The 20,703-nt window shown below is 41.4% G+C and overlaps 1 protein-coding gene across 1 annotated transcript in view; it reads left to right on the top strand.

The window, feature by feature from the left end:
- Window positions 1-20,703, top strand: part of TYRO3 (TYRO3 protein tyrosine kinase) — a 248,018-nt gene that overhangs the window by 188,125 nt on the left and 39,190 nt on the right. Inside the window, exon 15 of the mRNA XM_082275310.1 lies at window positions 10,744-10,853. Coding sequence (XP_082131436.1) covers window positions 10,744-10,853 — 110 coding nt within the window. The remainder of the gene's footprint in view (window positions 1-10,743; window positions 10,854-20,703) is intronic.

Here is a 20,703-nt window from a genome sequence, read left to right as displayed (position 1 = left end):
CCACCGGTGCGATTCTTCCCTTCCAATATTCGACATCCCCGGGTCGCTTAAAAAGCTTTGCGGGGAACAGCTTGATGCAACAAGCAGTGGTAGTTCCCATTCCTTGGAGGAGTTCTAGTCGAACCTGTTCACAATGCCCAGGAAAAAGGGCTAGGTGCGTCCAATTCTGGTCTTGGAAGAGATGGAGTCCATCCATACAGTGGTGGCCTCCCTGCATCAGGGGGATTTCCTGGCGTCCATAGACATTTAGGATGCCTATCTTCATATCCCCATCTTCGCAGGACATCAGCGTTTTCTTTGCTTTTCCCAAAGATCATCCCTGGTTCCCACCAGGAGACTGAACTATCTGGGCCTAATTTTGGATACATCCTTGGCAAGAGTGTTTCTCCAGGCGGAGAAACTCCAGAAGATTCAGTCAATGATTCGGATGTTGCTGTCCGTCAACTGGCTGGGATTGATGGTCGCCTCCTTAGAGGCAGTACCGTTTGCCCAGTGAGTAGAAATGTGAAGCCGCACTCAGATGATTGAAATCAAATGAAAATGTCTTTATTCTTCAAAAGTATCCAGGACAAACAGACAGTGTGAGGAACAGAATATGTCCAAGGTAGACGCGTTTCACGGCTCGAATGGCCGCTTACTCATTACCACGGTGTGGGATAGCGGAAATTGGTCAATATTTAAAGGTGGTCACCAGGAAATTGATTGTTGTAGCTCTGCACAACTGCATATCATTAAATAATCAAGCATATTGAACATCCAATTTCTCTGCGATCCAACACCGAGGACATGTCAAAAGACACACATGAAACAACTTCACAAAATATGTGTAAAACAAAATTAAGAACGATACATTCAAGTGAACATACAAATGAATGTAATAGTAAAAGCAACAAAGTTAAGCGTAAAAAGTCAGATACACATATGCCAATTTTATATGAGAGATTGCATATATAATCTAAATATAAATAGAACCACATATAAATAGAACCACATAGGATCTCAAAATGTTCATATATACATGTGTCCTATATTAGTATATGGTCTCTCATTGGTGCAAGATATAAACTATACAAAAATGCAAAGATATGAAAAAACTTTGTTATGCATATATGTCCATAAATATGTGATATGTTGTAATTTATGTGTATACAAATGTGTAACATATATATACTAAATGAAGTGAAAAATATGTGTATGCGAATGTTAACAGAAAAAAGAAAAATAGAAGCATATAAATATGTGTATGAAGTGAAAAAAAAAAAAAAAAGGAAAAAAGAGTGATGCACAGAAACTGTGTCGATAATAAAAGTGAAATAATGTGTGATGAATAAATAAATGAATAATAAAAATATATAAGTGTGTGATCAGTGTATATATATAAGTGTATAATGATGTAAATGAATGGGCACATAAATGTATCACATGAACATCACCATATATATATATATATATATACAGATCACACACATTATACCATCCTTGTATATTCTATTTACTTGGGGTTCTGTATATCCTTGCGGACTTTGTTTTTGTTTTTGGATTGATTAATGTCTATATGTTTACATATGATGGATTTTTACGAAACATATATATATATATATATATTCATTATTGATGTTCCGACTTGTAAAACAAGGGTACCCGTTGCTTTTACGTTTTTGGAGTTCGTCCCAGTTGATAATATATTTGATAATTTATATATTTGATAATACCTGATAATATGTAGTAATTTTTCTTTTTCTTTTGATTCATTTACTTCATTTTGATTATCACCCTTCTAATTGACCTCATTTTGGCCAGGAAATGTTTTTCGGCTCTATATGGATTATTGGTAGTCTTTAATAACCATATTTATAACATGGGCACGAAAAACTAATACTAATTTCCAGGCTAATAATTTTGGTCATATATAGAGATTTTTTCCTTATTCTATATTTTTGGGACCTTCTCCTAACGTACATGCACACATTGCGTATTTTGTCTACACATATGCCGATATATGTTTCAAGGTGCATCAATATGTCCTAATGATGTTTAATGGTTGATATTTATGTTTTGCTGTATTTCCATCTAGTTTATGATGATACTTACAGACATTTGGATCTGTATATATATATGGTGATGTTCATGTGATACATTTATGTGCCCATTCATTTACATCATTATACACTTATATATATACACTGATCACACACTTATATATTTTTATTATTCATTTATTTATTCATCACACATTATTTCACTTTTATTATCGACACAGTTTCTGTGCATCACTCTTTTTTTCCTTCTTTTTTTTTTTTTTTTTTTTCACTTCATACACATATTTATATGCTTCTATTTTTCTTTTTTCTGTTAACATTCGCATACACATATTTTTCACTTCATTTAGTATATATATGTTACACATTTGTATACACATAAATTACAACATATCACATATTTATGGACATATATGCATAACAAAGTTTTTTCATATCTTTGCATTTTTGTATAGTTTATATCTTGCACCAATGAGAGACCATATACTAATATAGGACACATGTATATATGAACATTTTGAGATCCTATGTGGTTCTATTTATATGTGGTTCTATTTATATTTAGATTATATATGCAATCTCTCATATAAAATTGGCATATGTGTATCTGACTGTTTACGCTTAACTTTGTTGCTTTTACTATTACATTCATTTGTATGTTCACTTGAATGTATCGTTCTTAATTTTGTTTTACACATATTTTGTGAAGTGGTTTCATGTGTGTCTTTTGACATGTCCTCGGTGTTGGATCGCAGAGAAATTGGATGTTCAATATAATATGCTTGATTATTTAATGATATGCAGTTGTGCAGAGCTACAACAATCAATTTCCTGGTGACCACCTTTAAATATTGACCAATTTCCGCTATCCCACACCGTGGTAATGAGTAAGCGGCCATTCGAGCCGTGAAACGCGTCTACCTTGGACATATTCTGTTCCTCACACTGTCTGTTTGTCCTGGATACTTTTGAAGAATAAAGACATTTTCATTTGATTTCAATCAAGTGATTTCAAATGTGAAGTGCGGCTTCACATTTCTACTTGCATCTTCCTGGACGGCGGATCCAGCCAGCACCTGTTTGGACATACACCTGAGCGGCATTCCCCATTCCCTTCCCCCATACATGGACCGTTTGCCCAGTCTCATACCCGAATTCTCCAAAGAGGAGATTCTTCTCATATGGAATCGGAATCCCGATTCCCTGGACAATCGGATCCGATTGAGCGAGCAGACCAGGGAGGCTCTGGTCTGGTGTCTTCGGTCTCCGATGCTCAGCCAGGGGAAGTCATTTCTTCTGATAAATTCCAGGTTACCGATAAAGGTGTTGGAACTTAGAGCGATCAGACTTTGTCTGATTTACTGGACCGAGCAGCTCCAGGGCAGTCCGGTTCGAATCCAATCGGACTATGCCACGGTCATGACTTATGTCAATCACCAAGGGGCACCAAGAGTGCCCTGGCGGCCATAGAAGTGGCCAACATTCTTTATTGGGGGAACAGTTGTTCCAGTTCTCTCCGCGATATTTATCACGGGGGTGGACAGGCAGATTATTTCAGCCGTCAGATTCTGGATCAAGAGGAATAGTCTCTTCATCCAGAGGTATTTCACCAGCTGTCCCTTCATTGGGGCACCCCGGATATGGATCTGTTGGCAGGTTGGCTCAACAGGGCTCGCGCCCGCGATCCTCTAGCGGACGCAGCAGACGCGCTGAGCGCCCCGTAGGGGAAGTATCAGCTACTGTATGTCTTCCCCCCTCTCAAGTTACTGCTGAGTTTTCTCCGCAGGATAGAGGTGGAGGGAACTCCGGGCTGGCCTCGTCAAGCCGGGTACGCCGACTTGGGCAGGCTAGTCGCAGACGCTCCTTGGAGACTTCTTCTCAGGGAGGATCTGCGGTCTCAAGGACCGATCTTCCATCGTGCTTTACAGTCGCTGGTTTTAACGGCCTGGCCATTGAGACCCAGGTACTGAAGGACAGGGGATTGTCAGCTTCAGTTATTCCTACTCTAATTAAAGCAAGGAAAGCAACTTCTAGCAAAGTCTATTATCGCACATGGAAGACTTATATTGCGTGATGTGAATCGTTGGGATTTCCCCCACGTACCTATTTGGTGACCCGAATTTTGGCTTTTCTGCAAAAGGGGGTTGAGCAGAAACTATCCTTGAGCACTATCAAGGGTCAGGTTTTCAGCGTTAGCAATCTTCTTTCAGAAGCTGCTGGCTACTCATTCCTTGGTGCGGAATTTCATCCAGGGGGTGCGGCACTTGGCTCTGCCAGTGCGCGCGCCCTTACCGCCCTGGGATCTTAATTTGGTTTTGTCGGTTCTGCAGAAACCTCCCTTTTAAAATATCAGGGAGATTCCCTTGCTTACATTATCCCAGAAGGTGGCCTTCTTGGTGGCTATCACTTCTGCACGCAGGGTGTCAGAACTGGCTGCATTATCATGCCATTCCCCATATCTTGTGGTTCATAGGGATAAGGTAGTTCTTCATCCGAAGCCATCCTTTCTTCCTAAGGTGGTTTTTTGTGATCACGGATGGCCCCAGAAAGGGGTTGCCTGCATCTGCCGCGACTATCTCCAAATGGATCAGACAGACGGTGGTACAGGCTTATTCGATTAGGGGTCAGAATCCTCCGTTCCCTGTTAAGGCGCACTCCACTCGAGCACTCAGCACTTCCTGGGCCTACCGCCATCAGGCGTCAGTGGTCCAGGTGTGCAAGGCGGCTACCTGGTCGTAGGTTCATACCTTTAAAAAATTTTATAAAGTTGATGTGATGGCATCGGCGGATGCCTCATTTGGCCGCAAGGTTTTGCAGGCCGCAATTTGAGGAGACCGGTGGTCTACCTCGAGGGTTTTTTTCCGTTGGAATTTCAGTTGTGTCTCATCGTGTGATTGATGAGCCTTTAAAACTTCTAGTTGGCACCGGTTGGGCCTTCTAGATTGGATTTTGATTTCCATTTTCCCACCCCTCATTTGTGGCACTGCTTTGGGACGTCCCGAGTTGATATTAATCAAGGAGGACTACGTCTGTCAATGAGCGACAGAGAAAAATGGATTTTTGTAAAATCTTACCGTAAAATCCTTTTCTCTTAAGCTCATTGACAGGCGTAGTACCCGCCCCTCTGTTTTTGAGTTGGGTTGGGTTAAATTCTCTTAACACTGCTTTGTGACATAACTGATTTGCTGTAGCAGGAAGTGAGAGGATATACCCTCTGGGACTGCCCCTAGGGTGTGGCCAGAACGTTTTCTTTCCTGTCTAGTCCTACTCCTGTAGAGGGCAGTATAACCGAGTTGATATTAATCAAGGAGGACTACGTCTGTCAATGAGCTTAAGAGTAAAGGATTTTACGGTAAGATTTTACAAAAATCCATTTTTCCTCTCATTGAAAATTATTCAGAATAAAGGACCTGCTCCAAACAAGCACCTAGAAAGATCCAAATAATTTTTAGGTATGCTGTGTATATGGGAACACACAGAAACATATAGTGGGGCTTTCTCAAATTTGACTGCAAAACTGGACACTGCAAAATTTGAATGCACTTTATTGCTGCATATAGACTTTAGAAGATAGGTCACAAGTGCAGCTGTTTTCTGACAACCCCAGGCAGCCAAACGTGTAAATGGCTGGGAAGAAAACACAAGCGCCATCTAAGTGTAGTATATGAAGTTTAATAACAGCTTAGTAGAAATGTACTCACAATGACAAGCCATATGTTTGGCAATGAAACAGCGCTGCAAGATGTCTCTGTGTGGCAAAGAAGAGTCAGGATGGCCTCAGCGGCTTAGCCTCGGGAGGATGCGGCCAGTGGATGCCTAGAACAGCGAGGGTCTCCCACGGCTTGTCCTGACATCACTTCCAGGTGCAGGGAGATCTTCTAGGCTCCTGGAAGTGACATTAGGATGAGCTGTGCGAGCGCCCCGCCTTTCTAGGAAGTGCCGGTATCCACTGGTCGCATCCTCCCGAGGCTAAGCCGCTGAGGCCATCCTGACTCTGCTTTGCCCAATAGGGATATCTTGCAGCGCTGTTTCAATGCCAAACATATGGCTTGTCATTGTGAGTACATTTCTACTAAGCTGCTGTTAAACTTCATATGCTACACTTAGATAACGCTTGTATTTTCTTCTCAGCTATCCACAAGCTTCTTCTTTCTTTCACACTGAGCTGCCACCTTAAAGGAGCCTGCATATGGACTTGTATTATGGATTGTCTCATGGACTAAATTGTTTTTTACTTTTTTCTTATTTATTATTACGGTCGTTACCAGTGGGGCTCAGTCATATCTCCTTTTTTGCGCCAATATTTTTGTCCTATTTAGCCAAACATGAGCGTCCTAGCTCTGCTGACTAGGCAAGTTTATGTCAATGCCAAGTGGAAGATGGACAGAGTGAATGAGAGATGCTCAGAGGGAGAACTGTAATGATAAAAGAAAAGAAGTTTTCTAATCTGTCCCATTAGGGTTTTCCCCAAGAGCTGGTGGGCATCTGCTTTCCACCAGACAAGAGATCTTAGACCAGCCATTCTCAACCAAAGTTCAGTGGAACCCTAGGGTTCCTCCAGAGATTGCTAGGGGTTCCTTGAGCAGACTTATCATCTGCTGATGCCTGCATAGTTACAGGACCAATGCAACTTTGCATAACCAACTACACCAATGTTCTTTTTAGCTGTCTGTAAGGGTGCCATTCTTGGTGTCGCCGTAATGGTCAATTCTTTCTAGTGACCAAAAATGTTAGGGGTATTTTGGCCATTAACTCCCAATTTAATTGATTTTAGTAGGGATTCCCCCAAACCTAAATTATTTTAGTGGTTTCTCTGGGGAAAATTTTTATAAAAGGCTGTCGTAGACCAATCTGACCTTATCAAATGACTGTAATTTAATGTATATAGACTTCTTCATCCTATAATAATAATACATTTTATTTTGTATAACCCCTTTTAAAGGTAGCTTCTCAAAGCCCCTTTACAAAAAAAAAATACACAGGATAACATAAAGGAAAAAGGGAGAATTATGTGAAAGCTTGTCTAAAGAAAAACTTTTTTAGATTTGATTTGATTGAGTTTAGAGAAGATAACTCTCTGAAGCTCTTTGGAAGTGAATTCTAGAGTTTTGGAGCATAGCGGGAGAAGGCTCTGTCTCCCATCTGGTGTAGGTAAGTAGGGGGGCACACACAGAAGATCAGAATTTGAGGAGTGGAGGTTTGGAGAGGGAGAATAAGTTGATAAAAGTTCAGAGAGCTAATGGTGTGCCAAGCCATTAAGAGCCTTTTAGGTGAGCAAGAGGATCTTAACGTGTATGCTATCCTATGCTAAAAATGTATGTCTAAATGCAGAGCAGGCACTTCTATCACAGGTGGACTATAGACCATTAACTAATAAGCCCAACCCAGCCAATAGGATTTATACCTTGAGAGCATTCAATCTTGGACACACTGATTCTGCAGATTTTAGAATGATTGAGACACAGTCACCGTATGTCTTTGAGTAACTGCATATAATATATAGTGCACATACGAACAAGAAAACTTAAAAGAAGCATTATGCTATCAATTAAAGTAGTAAAGTCAAAGACAGTCCTAAGTCTACAGCAACCTTATGTGCTGTTGAAATAACCTTTGTCATCAGTGAGATGGTATGAGATTGCCAGGGTGTAGGTAGTTAGTACAATTTAATATTGCACTCAATACATATTGCACTGATTGTGCTTACAAGAAGTAACTGCTCAAGAAATTTAGAAAATCCTCCACTAGGAGCCATTCTCAACCAGGGTTCAGTGGAACCTCCGGGTTCCTCCAGGGATAGCTAGGAGTTTTATTGAGCTGTGGCTAACTGACCTCCCATCTGATGGTACCTGCATAGTTCCAGGTCCAACAACAATTGGCAGAGCCAGCAACATGACTGCAGGGATGTAAATGTGGCCACCCCTGCAAGAGGGGTATTCTTCCCACTTACCACCAAAATGCAAGGAGCATTTTTCTAAAAAAAAACTCTGATAGACTTATCTAACCAGGGGTTCCCTGAGACCTGAACATTATTTCAAGGGTTCCTCTGGGTTAAAAGATTAAGAAGCTGCTCTAGATGAATACATGATCTCACCTTACCCAGTATAACTTGGTTTTGACTTTTTTTTTTTTTTTTGGCAGAGAGTGACACTGCTCAGAGTTCCAGCCTTGGAGAACACAGACTTGACTTGTAAATTGGCCAGATTATTTGTGGTGGCAGAGGACTCATTTACAGGCTCTGCGTGAATCCTTCTCTGCCGCTTCAGGCTTGTTTGCAGTCTCACTAATTCTGTGTTAGTTGGCAGATTTAGCCACATGTTGTTTTTCTGATGCAAAGATAATTTTACGTGAACTTTTTGTTTAGGAGGTAAAAAGTTTTCTCTGCCTACCGACTTTTTTTAAACTTTTGAGGTTTAACAAACTCTATGAAGTCTCCAATGTGAGAGGGTTTATCCAATGGGCATAATATGAAGTCATTGTGCCCTCTGAGGATATAATAACATCTGGGTGTCATGCATGAATGCAGTTGCACACACTGTCAATCATTTAGAGCCTCCAGTAAAGTCGTAAAACTCCATAAGGAAACATCACTGTTGATAGCGTAATGTATTTTCAGAAAGAAGATATTTTGAGCTATAATTGCAGTGATTATCATGTTTTAACTTGATTCCTCTTCTGTAGTTTTATGACTGTATTAAATATAGCAATTTGTAGATTAGCCACTAACTTGCAATCACTCGCAGCCTTTAACAACTGTTGAGATACAATATCAGCTGCATAGGAAATGCATTGTTTTTAGTGAGCCAGCTGGCTTCTAGACTTGCATTGTAGGAAGGAGCCATAGGCTTGGTCATACACTAGTAGAATTGATGTCAACATTTTTAGTTATTTTTTGTAATCATTAGTGGGATTGAATAGACTTTTGTTATCAACCACAGTTATGCGAAAATTCAAAGGAGCAGGATGGAATTTTTTTCTCAAATGTATGAATTTCTATTAGTGTATGTGGTTTTCGCTTAGTTTATTCATTTCAAAATCAAATGCTTAATGCAAACCAAATCATAAACTATTTTAAAATGATGTTCATCAAATGTTCAGAGAAATTTCATATAAATTTTCCTAGTGTATACCCCGTCCAAGGCACAACCATAGTGTCACGCTTCAAAGCAGGGGGGAGGCCATGTGCATGCAATGAGCAAATATATTTGTCCTTATATACATCTATGATCACAAATTAGACATACATGTAGAAACAAGGTTTAACAGACATTGATAACATTATTTACATCAAGCTGATCTCTTTTGCACATATATGTAAAATTTGATGAAAACACTATGTGGTCTCCTATATTAAAAAAGATCTGTCTAAAGAATTGGCACAGCTGTCACAAATAATTCCTGTACTTAGACTAAGGCTACCTTCTTACCAGTGATTTGGGCTGATGCAAATAGTAATGGCAGAAATCAGAGATTCTTGCTCTGGTTCGATGCGGCTATCAGCCCTGTTCATTATAATGACAGGTCGCCAGTGGTCGCAGCTATTCCCTGCTGTCCACATAGCCATCGATTACCCGCAGTGATCATTGGTGGACGCACTTTCTGTGCATCCAGTAATCACTGGCTGCGCAGAGAGCCGTGAATAGCTGCAGCCGCCGGCAACCTATCATTACAGGGAACGGGGCTGGCAGCCACATAGAGCCACATTAGGAATCTCTGATTTCTGTCGCTATTATTTACACCTACCTCAGTCGCCGGTGTAAATGTAGCCTAATGTGTTTAATTCATATGATCAACAACTTCATCTAGTAGCCATAATGTGGTATATTAATGATTGAGCTATTTTAGAAAAATACTGAATTATGGCCACTAAATGGAGCTTACAATCAATGGAAATAAACAAATTAGGCAAATTACGGGGATTACTGATTAAAGCTGTGCGAATGCTTGAGAAATTCACATAGCAAATTGTATAGAAACAGAACCATTTGTATTCCCATGTACACTGAGCTACATTTGCCGTGGGCATGGAAAAATGCAAATAGCGGCCCATTTTTGCCACGGTCTTGCCACGTTTTGCGTTTTCCTGCGGCTGGCGGTCAAAATATTCCTATCCTGAACATGATTCTTCCACATTCAAGAGAGGGAGGTCGAAGCTCACCTAAACGCGGCAGCTCCTCTACTCTGGTTAAAGCCTATGTGTACATGGACACATAGGCTTTTATGGAGTTGAGTTTAGTAGCTTTGACCAAAAGCTCCTAAACTCAAGTTTAGGAGCTGCCAATGTAGTCTAGTGTACATGAAGCCTTAAATGGGTCATACAAGCTAGGCATTTAACTAGTTACTGGACTTTAAAACAATTATAGAAAAATAACTAAGCTCATTTACACATTGAAGAATTTGGGGAAAAAGGATCTGAACTAGAAAAAATTGTTCAGCTTTTATTGAAATTGCAGGTTTTTTTTTGTTCTGCTCTGCATTAAATAGCATACTGGTAATGTGTGGACTGGAACATAATATACTTTTTGAGGGTGTTGGCTTCCAGACAGCTACTATTCTTTTCTGTCATTGTAAGGGAAGTATGTAAAAGCAATAAGGTTATATTATTGATTTCAAGCTCTAGTCCCTTCAAAATAGATATTCATTTTTCAAAAACTTTGATAAACTGTATACATTTATTTGCAATATTGTGCTTTCATTCGTACAGACTCTGCCTATACAGACATTAATAAGATTCATGATTGACATCTGTAGCGGAATGGAATATCTAAGTTCCAAAAACTTTATCCACCGGGACCTCGCCACCCGCAATTGCATGTAAGTACATAATTTATTTATGATGGTTTCGCATTTTATTGAATGCATTGGTTTTCTTAGCCTTGGCAGCACAGAATTTACAGTTCAAAATTCATCCACAAATCGCTTCAAAAAGCTACACCTGTCTATTGATGCTACTTTACCTTTACCTCCCATCCGAAGTCTTTAGGCTTCCAATTACTTAAAGGATGAGATTTACTAAAACAGCAGCACTCAGGATCTGGTGCAGCTGTGCATGGCAGCCTGTCGGCTTCTAACTTCAGCTTGTTCAGTTAGGTTTTGGCAGTAAAATCTGGAAGCTGATTGGTTTCTATGCAGAGCACCCAGAGGGTCATTCCACACAACAATGGTTGTTATTGATGGAGGCTGGTGGGCCACATCATCCCTCGACAACTTATATATGTTGGATACTCCAATAGCAAGGTATCTTGGCCATAATTCCTTACTCTTTTGTTGCCCATCTGGTTGTTCCTTCCACCTTTGTGTGTTCCAGCAACTACTGTTGCATTCTCCATAATAAAAAGCACATTTAAAAAAAAAAAACAGAGTGTGCCCCCCCCCCTCATCCCATTCTCCTGTAGCTGCTGACTTTTAATACCCAGAGCGATTCTTTGCCAGTCTCAGATCCTCAGTGCCACCATCTTGACTTTGGGGATCTGGCTAAGACTCTCTGTGGCTTCACAGCCAGCTCCCCACTGATAATATGCGAGCTGTGCTGCACGCTGTAAATGGTTCCACAGCCTCCTGGAACCTGTGATGTGTCCCAGGAGGTTGGGGGGGGGGGTGGGGGGGTGTCAACACTGAGATTACCTAGGGCAGTAATGGCGAACCTTGGAACCTCAGATGTTTTGTTTTGGAACTAAATTTCCCTTGATGCTCATGCACTCTGCAGTGTAGTTGAGCATCATGGGAAATGCAGTTCCAACACATCAGGGGTGCCATTGTTCACCATCACTGTCCTATGGAAATCAGAATTGGGAGAAGGTACCTGTCAAAACTAGGTAAGGAAGAGTAGAACTTTCAATTTCCAGTAAAGTTCTGCTTTAGGAATATATTTTCGTAAAAGTTTTCATGCCCAGAGTTCAACTTTAAAGCAAACCTGTGCTCGCTAAAATTCCACAATGCTTTTCGTTTATGGTAATACTAAGGTCATCAGCTGCGCATGGAACAGATAGAACCCCACAAAGAGGAGATCAAAGAGGGGATAGAGAAAGAGAGCTTAGGAGTAAGAACAAGAAATCCTTATGAAGCTGTAGCTCAGGGGTGATGCTAATATATTCCTTGCAGCACTAACAACATATGGGGTTGTAAAGTACAGTTATTCAGTGTTGCAGAGATAAAAATATAGTGTTTGTTTCCTAAGGCTTGGGATATCTAAGGACCATATTTACTGAAATGTGGTTTTCCACAAGGCACCATATGGTGGCTCATTTGCACAGGCTCTTCTCTTCTCCTTCATTATGTCTGATACATATGGATGAAGCACAGTCACCTTGCTGCAATAAATTGATCCTTATACTCTGAGCTAGTATTTGCCCCTGCTTTGTTAGAGGCACTACAAAAAAAAAACAAATAATTGCCATCAGATTTCAGAGATGTGGAATTGTGTGTAGGGAAAACATCATATCGCATAGAAAACGAGGCACAAATGGCTTTTAAGAAGACACCAATCTCCAGTCTGAGAAAAGCTGGCACAGGGACGCATGCCATGCTGATGACTGGAACAGCAAATGTTCGATGAAGAGCAGAGAGAGGAAATTTGCTGTTTCAAAGCCAGTAAAGTCATTAACCCCTGTTTGTGTCTGTTGCCCAGAAACATGCTGTGCTAGGAGACCCAGCGAAAACAATGCACCTGAACCCTAAGCCCATTCAGATTATTCAATTATTCTGGAAGATTGTCAAGACCTGAGCTGCCATTTGTTAGAGAATAATGGATGGCTCAGAAATTTGAATTAAAGTAGAGAACTGCTGGTGAATCAGGAAATTCAAAAATAATGAAAAGATGCATCTATCTACTTTTTTATTTTATATTTTTTTCTACTGGAAGAACCAGGGTATTTAACCACTTAAGCCCGGAAGATTATACCCCCTTCCTGACCAGGGGGTATTTTGCGATTCGGCACTGCGTGACTTTAACGGACAATTACGCGGTCGTGCGACGCTGTACCTAAACAAATTTTTTCCCACAAACAGAGCTTTCTTTTGGTGGTATTTGATCACCTGTGCGATTTTTTGATCATGCGCTATAAACAAAAAAAGAGCGTCAATTTTGCAAAAATAACAATATTTTTCACATTTTTTTCAATGAAATTCCTCCCCAAAAAAAATGTAAAAATCAAAATTTTTTAACAATTTCGGCCAATTTCTTATATGCTACATATGTTTGGTAAAAAAAATCGCAAAAAGTGTATTTTGATTGGTTTGCGCAAAAGTTATCGCGTTTACTAACAAAGGGAAAGATTTTTGTCATTTTTGTTGTTTTTTTTTTAACGCGTAATGGCGGCGATCTGCGATTTTTTTTTGCGATACTGCGACATTGCGGCGGACAGATCGGACCCTTGACTGACATTTTTGACACTTTTGGGGTTACCAGTGACATTTCTACAGTAATCAGTGCTATACATATGCACTGTTACTGTAAAATGACACTGGCAGTGAATGGGTTAACTTTATTTGAGAGGGAGGGGCTGTGTGTGTCCCTAGGGGCGTGATTCTAACTGTGATTGGCTGTGGCTTGAGTTGTAGGAACAATGATCAACGGTCCTACATAGTAGAACCGTATGATCATTGTTTCTACACAGGGGAGAATGACAGGAGGCTTGTTTACACTAGCCGCCTGACTTTCTCCCTCTGCAGCGACGATCGCAGAGTGACCGGCGGACATCGGGTCCGCCGGTCACACGCGCGGGGGGGTCCGTGCCTCCGGGGGCGCGCGCTCGCTCCCCAGAGCCTCACAGGCTAGTGACGTATATATACGTCACTTTGCCTGTGAGGGGCTGACCGCCGCAGTATATGTACTTGCGGCGGTCGGCAAGCGGTTAAGTCAAGTGCAAATAAGGTCCCTATGAATGTGAAAAGCACCCCACTGGTACAGTTAAGGGATGCTTCATTGACCGATGTCTGCTGGCAGGTGCTCTTAATGGGTTTGGTGGCTTTTATAACTGCCAATGGAACCTTTGTGTGGGCCCCAGTGACGCTCCTTTTAAAATTGAATTGAGAAACATGAATATTTAAATACCAATAATGTAGCAATCTATCTATGACCTTTTATGTTGTCCACATTTCAGTTTCTAAAGACTCAGGGAGAATGAATAGGAATCAGTTTATCTTATGTATATATACGAAGTGTCTTGGCTTCTCATTTATTTCCTACGCTTTAGCACAGCTCAGCTATTCCACTATTGGTATTATATTTAGTTCTACCTCTAATTTTTAAAGATGTTTTAAGGCCAGTTTACACCAGAACGCAGTGCCAGAATGGGCCATTCTATGTGGGTTTTCCTGCAGCACGCGTTCCTGTGCAATCCTGGTGTGAACTTTTAGGTGAACAGCTAAAAGAAACTAATGAAATACATTCTGTATATGGAAGCTGTTATGGAAGCTGTTATATCCATTAATTTACCAATAGATTTATATTTCTATGCATCCAGTCCTGAGATTTCCACAGTTCTTCCCTAAGGCACAACTCCTCTTGTGAGACAGAGAGCCTGATTTTTTTTGTGCTGCAATCAAGTAATATTTAGGCTGGGTTCACATATATGTGGATCCGGTTTTTGTGCAGAGTCTGGTGCGGTCTCCATCTGAATAATTTAGATATTCATTGGCATGACTGTACATGTACCTTCTTAAGGAGGGGGACTCGCTGTGTTGGAGGAAAAAAATGTCAATGAACATCTAAATGATTCAGAGAAGGATTGGGAGAAAGTGCCGTGGTTAGATACAGGTACAGATAAGGTACAGACTGACTTTGCCGCATTGAGGGGCCAATGGACGGGGCAATGTATTGTAAAATATTGGATGAGAACCTTCTTCCCTCAGCCAGAACACTGAAGATGGGTTAATGATGTGTCTCCCAGCATGACAATGACCCAAAATAAACTACCAAGGCAACAAAGCAGTGACAAAGAAGCAGCAAATTAAGGTCATGGAGTGGCCTAGTCAGTCTACAGACCCTAATCCTATAGAAAACTTATGGAGGAAGCTGAAACTTTGAGTTGCCAAGTGACAACCAAGAACCCTTAAGGATTTAGAGAAGATCTGTAAAGAAGAGTGGACCAAAATCCCCCCTAAGATATGGTCAAACCTGGTCACCAACTACAAGAAACATCCTACCTCTGTGCTTGCCAACAAGGGTTCTCCACCGAGTACGAAGTCATGTTTTGCTTGGGAATCAAATACTTATTTCACTCACTGAACTGCAAGTTCATTTATAGCATTTGTTTTATATGGTTTTTTTTTTCTGGATTTTTGGTTGATATTCTGTCTCTATCAATTAAAATACACAAATGATAAAAATTATAGACCCTTTATTTCTTTGTAAGTGGTCAAAGTTACAAAACTTGCAGGGGATCAAATGCCTATTCCCCCCCCTGTAGCAGCAACCCTTGATAACCTGGATTTCCTTGGCCCCATTCACACAGCTGGTTACCTGCGGCCACTGCATTCCAGTGGCAAGAATCGGGGGAATCTTGTGGCTGAAAAAAGGTTTGGCTCTGAGGAAGAGGGCTTGACCCTCAAAACGCGTCAGCCCTTCCTGGATGCTATAAGGTTTTCCCATGCAATCAGCGGAATATGGTGGATTTGGAGGCGGTCTCATCAGCTTCTCTAGATATGCTTGCGCATCTGAGTATTCACTTGTTATTTATTTCTCAAAAATAATTGTTATGTTGATGCACTTGGTCGGTTCGCCCTCTTTATCGTTGTTTTTTTTAACCTAAACCTTGTGGCTGGAATGACCAGGGCATGCAATTAGCAGTCGCTCAGCCAAACAGTGGGCTGACAGCGGCCACTGCTGTTCGCATGTAGCCGCACACAGAGCGGATAGCTGCAGTTATTGATGGATGTTGGAGCCCTGTACGCAGTCAGCTGCATCCAGGCTTGGGTATCTGTCCCTAGCCACTTGTAACTGCTTTGTTTGCTGTTACATGCGAACATCAGTGGCCGTTGTCAGCCCGCCATTCGTTTAAATAGGCTGATCGCATGCCCAAGTATTTCCAGCCACAAGAATCCACTTATTCTTGCCAATCGAATGTGGTGGCTGCAGGTAACAGGCCGTGTGAAAGAGGCCTAACAAGTCATGAATATTTATGATCAGCTAGCAAGTAACATTTCTTAAAATATGTTTTTTTTTTGGGGGGGGGGGGGTTTAATTTTGCATTTAGAGATATGTGACAGGAGTAGGACATGACATCACATTCTTGATGACATCCATCAGTAGAAAACATGCAAATTGCATACAAACAAGAGTGTAGAATATACTAACAACGTAATGAACCAGGAACCACCACATTACCTGTTAACTAACATTTGTGTTTATAATTATTTACCACCCCCCAAATGGAAGTTAACATCAGGCTCGCAGTAGGCGTTTTTTGTAAGCACAGGAAGGAGAGATACTTATTTAGACCTGCAAAAAGCAAGAAGCTCCGGCTGAAAATCCTTAGTCCAAGAAAAAGCAGGGGGCAATAGAACTAGCGTGATTATTATTATTATACAGGATTTATATAGTACCAACAGTTTACTCAGCACTTGACAATTTAGAGGGGGAACGGTACAATTACAATACAGAAGGAATAAGAGGGCCATGCTCATGGAGCTTACAGTCTAAAGGGAGGGGGAGGTGATACAAAAGGTAATAGCTGTGGAGGGTTGATCTGATGGATGTGACTCGGGTAGAATTCTTAGGTGGAGGTGGGGTAGGCTTTCCCAAATAAGTGAGTTTTCAGGGATCTCCTAAAGGCAGACAGGGTTAGGGGCTAACCAGATATACTGGGGCGGGGAGTTCCAGAGGATGGAAGAGACTCTGGAGAAGTCCTGGATGTAAGCATGGGAGGGAGCTATAGAGCAGGTGGTCATGGAAGGAGCTGAGTGGACGATTTGGGTGATATCTGCAGATGAGGTTGGTGATGTAGCTGGGGCGATGTTGTGAATGGCCTTGTATGTTGTGGTTAGTATTTTGGATTTCATACAGATGATAACACAGAAGTGTTGTCAAGCTCAGTGCTGTATCTTGGCCTAGGCCAACAAGGCCCAGGCCTAGGGCGGCACTTTGCAGGGGGGGCAGCAAAAAGCTGCAACCTGCACGAAAAAAAGCCTCCTCCCGACACGAAAATGGTCCCCGCCAGCTTGCGCTACACTTTTTGTATAGTGCTAGTCTTATGTGGTGAATTGGGCCGGAGGGCAGGGTCCAGGAGACAAATCAGTCTGGTACCCCCATAAACCGGTCACACTGATACCTACCAGTATGATAATACCAGCCAGTCAGGACATTCGGACAGACCGCAGGCCGCCGACCACACTTAATACAACTGGCCCGATGGCTGCCAATGCTAATTAGTGTGGCACTGCAGCCAAATGCTCCGCCTACTTTCCTCTGCCCCCAGGCACTGATGGGCACTCATGCTGCACTGATGGGCACTAATATGCTGCTCTGATGGACACTGATGAGGCAATGGTGGGTACTGATAAACTGCATTGATGGGCACTAATGAGGCTGCATTGATAAGGCAGCACTGATATGCTGCACTGATGGGCACTGATGAGGCTTCACTGATGGGCACTAATGAGGCTATACTTATGGGAACTGATGAGGCTGCACTGATAGACTGTGGTTGTGGTCTGTGGTTTACAGATAACAGGGCGGATCATAAACAGGAAGGGTTGTGGCCTTTACAGGAAGGGGTGGGTCATATTTAAATTAGGGGGTGCACAAGTTTAGTCAGGCCTAGGACAGCACAAAACCTAAATACGCCATTGGTCAAGCTTCCTATTATTGTACAGCCATATAACAAAGCAGGGGTGGATGAATTATATTACAATACGGTGCAGAACTGTACACTTTCTTTTTTTTTGCAGCAAAAAAACAGTTTCTGTATATTTGTTTTTACTGAATACTTAACTCATTGTCTGCAATTGCCCTTTAAAACTGTAATATTTAAATTCTAAATTCCCATTTGACTTTCTATGGCAAATGCATTTCATAAATCCTTGCAGCTGCTCCTCGTGTCACCCGAGAGACACCTGAATGTTAAATAGATATTAAGTGACTTGATAATCTTCCCAGAGTGTTCAATTCCTTTGTTCACTTAGGTCAGTTACTGCGCAGCCTCCTGGAATCTAGGACACATACTCGCACAATATTGTTAAAGGCCAATTAGAGGGGGTGGCAGTTGAATTTAAATGGGAGCCCCTTACAAATGTGCCCTGCCAACAAACTGGGAAAGCTAATTTCATTGCTTAACTAAATTTACAATTTCTAATGCAGTAGGAGTCTGAGGCCAGTAAAGCAGATGGTTTTCTTTTTCTCTTCCTTCTCAAGAGTTTGAAGGACCCAGCAAGTATAAAACGTCCTTGTGTTGAAGGTAGGAATTTATTTTTGCAGCCTTCTGCCTGGTTTATTATGCGGAGGCATTCCCACATAAATACAATCAAGGCTTTTTTTTTTTTTTAGCAGGAACGCGGGGGAATGCAGTTCCGGCACATCCAGCACTAAATGTATGTAATGGCAAGGGGTGCTGGGGTGTGCTGCAAGTTCTCTTGACACTGGCTGCTGGGGGATCTATTGTAGCTGGAGGGAATATTTTTTTTGCAGGGGGATCTATTGTTGCTGGGGGCAAGTTGTTGCTAGGAGGGGATCCACTGTTGAGGGAGGGGTCTAATGTTGCTGGCTGCTGAAGGGTCTATTGATGCTGGCTGTGGGGAGATTTGTTGTTGCTACTGTATTGTTGCTGAAGGGTATATTGTTGGAAGCGGTCCATATTTGCTTTGGGAATCTGTTGTTGATGGAGGGGGGGTGGCTGTTGCTGGCTGCAGGGGATCTATTTTACTGCTTTTCTTGTAATCGTTGAAAAAATTCCATGCAATTAACTTAGCACCACAATTTTTACTTGATTCTGTATTCTCTTAGAGGGATGATACTGGGAGGTAGGTAGGGGTTGGAACCAAGGGATAGTGCTCAAAAGTGGGTAAAAGGTGGAGACAAGGGTTGACTCTGAAAGGGAGAGTTGCTGTGCTTCTATTCTCTGAGGAACCCTAAATAAAATTAAAAGTGGACAGTATAGTAATGGACTGCCAATTAATGTTTTTATATTACAAATGATAATGAAGACTTCTCTGAGAAGAATACCCAACAATTATTATATATTTTGATACCTGTGAAATATGGAGTAGTCAAATGGTTTTTCTTTACCAGTGCCGTAATTAATCTTTTCGGTTACATATATGTGGTTCCGCACTCCATTTTTCCGGAGTCCGTGGCGTGCAGTCCCACCCCTGGAACACATGCTAGACCTGTTGACAACCTGTTGCTTAGTTACCACATGTATATAACGGACGATATCGGAAGTGACCCGACGCTGCTGAGGACGTATCTACTACGAAACGCGTACAGCGTGTCGCATCACTTCCGGTTTGGTCGACATCGAGGCTTGGATCGCGTTTGCGCTCCATCTATACGATTGTATGCACATATCTTCCTTTTTGAATGTGAGTACCTCTCAATTGTTTTATTAATAAATCTATCCATACGGTATCACACTATGTGCCTTATTTGTTAACCCCTGGTACACCACTGCGAGTGACACCCCGAGGATACATTCGGACGCCCATTACCTACTGACAGGAGCCCATTAGATCCGGATTACTCTCCCTGGGGAATCATCCATTTAGGACCCTTTAGATCTCCTCCAGGACGTTCCTACCCAGGAGTTGGCGAGGATACTAGGATCTCTCCTGCCGCAAGGATACACTTACATACCCGCTCTATACCCCTGTGTGGGGTGGGTATTTCTGGTGAGTGAGCTTTTTATCAGAGGGATCACCCAGCACCTCACCGCCCACCATGGGGTCACTCCTCATAGTTCACCATAAGAGTATTGGTACCTGCTATTTATATTTGAACTCTGTCTATTTCTGGCCACCACACTGGTTATACAGACTTGAATTACCCATATTGGACTTTTTTCGTCGCTGTTGGATATTATATATTTTATTTCACTCGTTTTCACTCACCTCTATACCACAATGTGCAGTATTAATGGGGTATTTTGTTATGCACAGAGCACTTTAATTTATTCATTAGTCTATATTGCATGAATAAGATTGTATTCAGTTTATGCTATGCTTCATATTAGATACACTTTTTTGCATATATTTCTTTTGATCTAGATATTATTCCAGATCTTTCTCATCACCAATTAATTTCCTATTAACCCTCATCACTTTAATTGTCCACCGACATTTATACCTCATATATCTTATAGTGTGGTCATTCCCTTATATATTTCATATTTTTACACTGCACTTGTAGTTCTTTGTCATATCACCTACCAACACTTTTTCACACTCATATTATTAGGCAGCGCGAATACCCTACCCTTTCATCACAATTATTATATGGAGGCTGAATTGATATAAAAAAAAACACAAATGTTTTCAGCTCTGTACATTAATCTGTACATTAATCTACATTAATTCCGTTGCTAAATGTATTGTTTACCTGAATGTGACTTTGTACGTCAGCCACTTGTAGTCCCTGTACAGCAGGGCTAAAGAGTGAGAGTAAAAGGCAGCACAAGGAGCCAATCAAATAATGTGCTGACAAGAAGAATGTGGATAGAAAGAGAGTGAACAA

Source organism: Pelophylax lessonae (assembly GCF_965119305.1).
Source record: "Pelophylax lessonae genome assembly, chromosome: 13".
Classification (NCBI taxonomy): Eukaryota; Metazoa; Chordata; class Amphibia; order Anura; family Ranidae; genus Pelophylax; species Pelophylax lessonae.
The sequence above is the reverse complement of the archived record's forward strand: the minus strand, read 5'-3'. Positions and strand labels throughout refer to the sequence as shown.